At 35.8% G+C, this 4303-nt stretch overlaps 1 protein-coding gene across 1 annotated transcript; it reads left to right on the forward strand.

Annotated features, from left to right (window-relative positions):
• Nucleotides 1-575: 575 nt before the first annotated feature.
• On the forward strand, nucleotides 576-3746 carry LOC128031095 (transmembrane protein 91-like). The gene is made up of 2 exons (XM_052619330.1): nucleotides 576-1017; nucleotides 2577-3746. Exons 1-2 carry the CDS (start codon nucleotides 592-594, stop codon nucleotides 2727-2729), a joined length of 579 nt encoding a protein of 192 aa, XP_052475290.1. The 5' UTR covers nucleotides 576-591; the 3' UTR covers nucleotides 2730-3746.
• The last annotated feature ends 557 nt before the right edge of the window (nucleotides 3747-4303 follow it).

Raw genomic sequence — 4303 nt, forward strand, 5'->3', positions numbered from 1 at the left:
GACGGGTTGATGACTCCAGATATAGATGAGCGACCAACTTTTTTTGAGCAAGCATTGATTATGCGTGACACAGTCTCAATTTGTGGGACGCTTTAATAGGGCTTCAAACGCTGTGCGCGCACGCGCTACGCGGGACAGGTGGACACCCTGGGGGGGGGGGGGTATTGTTTTCAAGAATAACGTTCAACTTTGTGATACTTAAATATCAATAAAGTGGGAGTAGGCTATGTGCTTTTATCAGTTTTGTATGATAAACGGGACAACAGTGCGACTACAGTAAACAAACAAACAAACAAAAAACTTTTACCGTTCTAAATTCACAGATGTGTGGCCATTATCGGAAATGAAAAAAGGTAGGCCTACGAACACATGAGATCGTTGTGGTGAATCTGGACAATCGTGAAATCGCTGTGTCGTCATCAGCGCTCCTGCAGTCGCTCTGGAGAAACTGCAGCGGCTGAATCGATCTTCTCCCGAAACCCTCTCACTTACTTTGATGCCACATGTGACGTTCAGAATTTCTAACCGGCATGCACTGCTTCAAGTAAGATTGGGATTGGACGCAGCTATAAAGTTCATGTCACTCATTCTATGCAAACAACAACGCACCTCCCTATGCTGACTGCCTTCATCAGTAGGCTACAGAGAAGACTGAACCAGAAAACAAGAATACGTCTCATCAGAGCACAAAGCAAAGGAAAATTCAATCAAAACCCAATTTTCAGAGTAATGGATCCCAGCCAGTCTTTCAGTCAGCCTCCAGGAGCATGGGATTCATCTGAGAAATCAGCAATGTTGCATCCTTCAGCACCACCACCAGCAGACCAGGACAGTGCTGGATATCCTCCCTCCTCAGGGCCGTATTCAGGAGAAGCTGTGGTTGCTGTACAGCCTGCAGTTTTTGAGATCGCTACTCCACTGGCCAGTTCATTGCCAGATTACTTGGGTTACTCCATCTTTACCATGCTGTGCTGCTGTTTTCCTCTGGGCATTGCTGCGCTGATTTTCTCCTGCTCTGTAAGTATTAGCACATGTGCTTTCCTTTCATTTAAATTATTTAACATTTATATTACAGTTAATGTATAATAATAATAAATAGGCTATTTATTATTGGTTGCTCTATTGTCTGAAACTGTATTGCATTTTAGCAAACTTTTTTAAAGTCATATTTTTAATATAAAATATTTTTATTATTTATTTTAGCAGGACACTAATACATTTATGTAAGTGAGTATAACCAATTTAAGCAAACTGTGACATATTATACCCAAAGAATCTTCATACAGTGAACTACTAGTGAAATAGATAGATATAAATTTTTTATCTCTCTATCTGAAGTTTTATCTGAAGTTATGACATTATTAAGACGAATTTGTTCTCACACAGTTTAACTATAAGTTTTTGTCACATTTTATAACCATTTTAGAAGCAATAGCAAATAAACTGTAATAATGTGAGAAAAGTTGTGAGAAATGTCTGAATACATCTTGGTTTGATTGTATATTTCATTTTTACATTGAAGACTATCCAGTGCTATTTTTCATTTAATTATTCTGTTTCTGTACCTGGACACCTACAAACCTGAAAAAAAAAACGTAAACATTGTGTAAATAGCACAAATAAATAAAAATGAACGAACATACATAAACATTGTGTAAATAGCAGAAATAAATAAAAATGAACGAACATAGAAATTAAACCATTTCAAACAGGGCCCACTGGTACAACCCCGCTGACCCCAGCTACGGCTCTGTGGGGGGCCAATATGTTTGGTTGATTTTCCTTTTTTCTGTTCATCAAAAAAAGTGAGTTTGAGCAAATTATTATTGCAGGATACAAGATAGTAATACTGGTAGTAGCCCAATTTACTTACTGACAGACACCAATGTTTCCACCAGTGTTTCCAGGGTAATTAAAATGACATCGAAGCTTTTCTGAAGACAGTCGGTTGTTTTCAAAAATACATTCATATAAAAACACCCGCGCTACATTTTAATTTTGAAATGTAAAGCGCTCATTCTATTCAATGAAATATAATCCTTCTGGAAGATTTATTTGTGGTGATCAGATTTGATATAGTGACGAGCACAAATAACTCGATGTACAGTATAGGAAACACTGAACACTGCTATAAGTCAAATGGCCATAGTGATAGCAAAAATAAAATATTTCACACAAATTATACAGCCTGCTGCTCATAACTGCTTAAGAGTGTGATTAATCTGCGATTATGAATGCGATATTGCCTAATTGTCAGTGAACTAAGGCTCTGTGTAATGAATACCACTCTATCATAGGACCGGCTTTACTGACGAGTTGCGCATTACAGTGGAAACAATTAATTGCACAGCCCTACTTTTTTAATAGGAGTGACTAGTGGTTGAGATTTTGAAGCCCAATAAACTGCATCCATCCATCATAGAGTAAACTTTCCATCAATTTAAAAATGAAGCGTTACATGCTACTAAGAAAAGTCTGTCCCTTCTTTTGAGAACTCCCCAGATGCCATTCGCTCTAAGCAACTCAGAATGAGAACAGAAATGGTTGACATTAATGTTTTACAATTGTTTTCACAGACTCGAAACGCCAATTTCTCAGGACAGCGAGAATTAGCAGAGAAGAACTCCAAAATGACACTCATCCTGAATCATGCCTCCCTTGGTGTTGGCCTCGTTTTCATTGTACTGTTGATTATTGTCAATGTCTTAACTTCACTTCATAAAAGCTGATAGAGCTGTCATGGTTGGATGCAGATTACAAACAGATTTGATTCTCTGCATTGTAAATGCCATTTGCTCAATGTATCATTAAAGCCTATGACATGTGCTTTAAGACTGATTATTGCATGTTTAGACTTTTTTTCTTATCTTGAGCTGTGCTAATTAGATTTTATTTTTATTTTTTTTTACATAGAGTTTTATTATGTATGTATATAATAAAACTGTATGTTAAAAAAATCTAATTAGCTGATAAAAAGGGTTTTAAAAATGTGGATTGGCAGAAATCTATCAGAAATCTGTCAATCCACATTTTTTAACCCCTTTTTTTATCATGCATGCAACATCTTTATATGACAGTAAATAACTACTGTACCTTCCAATTTATGAGAAATTAATTTCGGGTAACACTTTATAATAACTTTAATAAATCATTAACAAACATTATATAATGCTTAACAGATCATTAGTTAATATATTTATATATATAGAGAGAGAGAGAGAGAGAGAGAGAGAGATATGGCTAGAAACATGAGATAATGTGCTTGTTAATGTTTACTAAACTTATTTAACATTACCTAAAGATCAACAGATAGTTCATTTAAATTACAATGCTTACAAATGTCACTAAACATTTAATTCATATGATCATGCACATCTTGAAAATCGACACATTATTTTTTTCAGATGCTTTACAATGATAAAAGCTTTTGTTAATGTACAACACTTTTGCTGCTATTGAGGTGTGATATGGGTAGGTTAGGGTTAGGGTTTGGTATTATGGGTTTGTTTAAGGGTTGGATAAGGGCTCAACAAGTGTAGAGGGGTCAGTTTTTGATTATTAAAAGGGAGCATGGTTCAATCTGTTTATATTACATTGTTTTGAGAAATCAACAAGTATTTTTATTTGTTTTTTCCTGCTGATGTATGATTCAAGGAATACCCTGTTTAATGATGAAGTATATACTAATATAAATGTTGAGGAAATAAAAATGTTTTACACCCAAATTACATATATTATGTCTTTAAGGAGCATGTGCATAAACTTAACTAACCACCCTTTATACAAACGTTGTTACAGCAGCTAGAAATCCAATTCCCATAAGGGTACTGAGTGATAAGTAAACATTTATAGTTTTACATTTAGAGTGTTCCTGTAGCTCAATTGGTCGTGCATTGTGATGTTAAGTGCAAGGTTGGGGGTTTGATTCCCCTTACCCCAATCTGATATTTTTTCACTCATTATAAAAACAAATCCTGTCCGCATGGCGTCATATCAAGAAATATCTGCGTCCACACAAAACCAGTGAAACTGACTGAAAACGATGTAATTTACATGCCAGCTCAGTATGTGGTGCTGTAATTTTGCCACAGAGATACACAAAAAATTAAGAAGAAGACTTGGAGCAGGCGCATATCCTTGCATGCTGTATACAAACAATTGTTGTTGTTGCTCTTACGCGAGGTGTCTGACAGTGGGGTGATGACATCATCGTTTCAGATAATATTGCCCCATCCATACAAAAATGCAATGATGGCGTTTTCAGATTTATCCACTCTGGGACCTTATTCTTAAAAAAATGTTT

Source organism: Carassius gibelio, chromosome A16 (genome assembly GCF_023724105.1).
Source record: "Carassius gibelio isolate Cgi1373 ecotype wild population from Czech Republic chromosome A16, carGib1.2-hapl.c, whole genome shotgun sequence".
Taxonomy (NCBI): Eukaryota; Metazoa; Chordata; class Actinopteri; order Cypriniformes; family Cyprinidae; genus Carassius; species Carassius gibelio.

Bases quoted from the DNA above. Each gene is read 5' to 3' on its own strand.
- LOC128031095 (XM_052619330.1), top strand. From the start codon at position 592: ATGCAAACAACAACGCACCTCCCTATGCTGACTGCCTTCATCAGTAGG. The intron at 1,018-2,576 runs GTAAGTATTAGC...TTGTTTTCACAG, and splicing joins CGCTGATTTTCTCCTGCTCT to ACTCGAAACGCCAATTTCTC.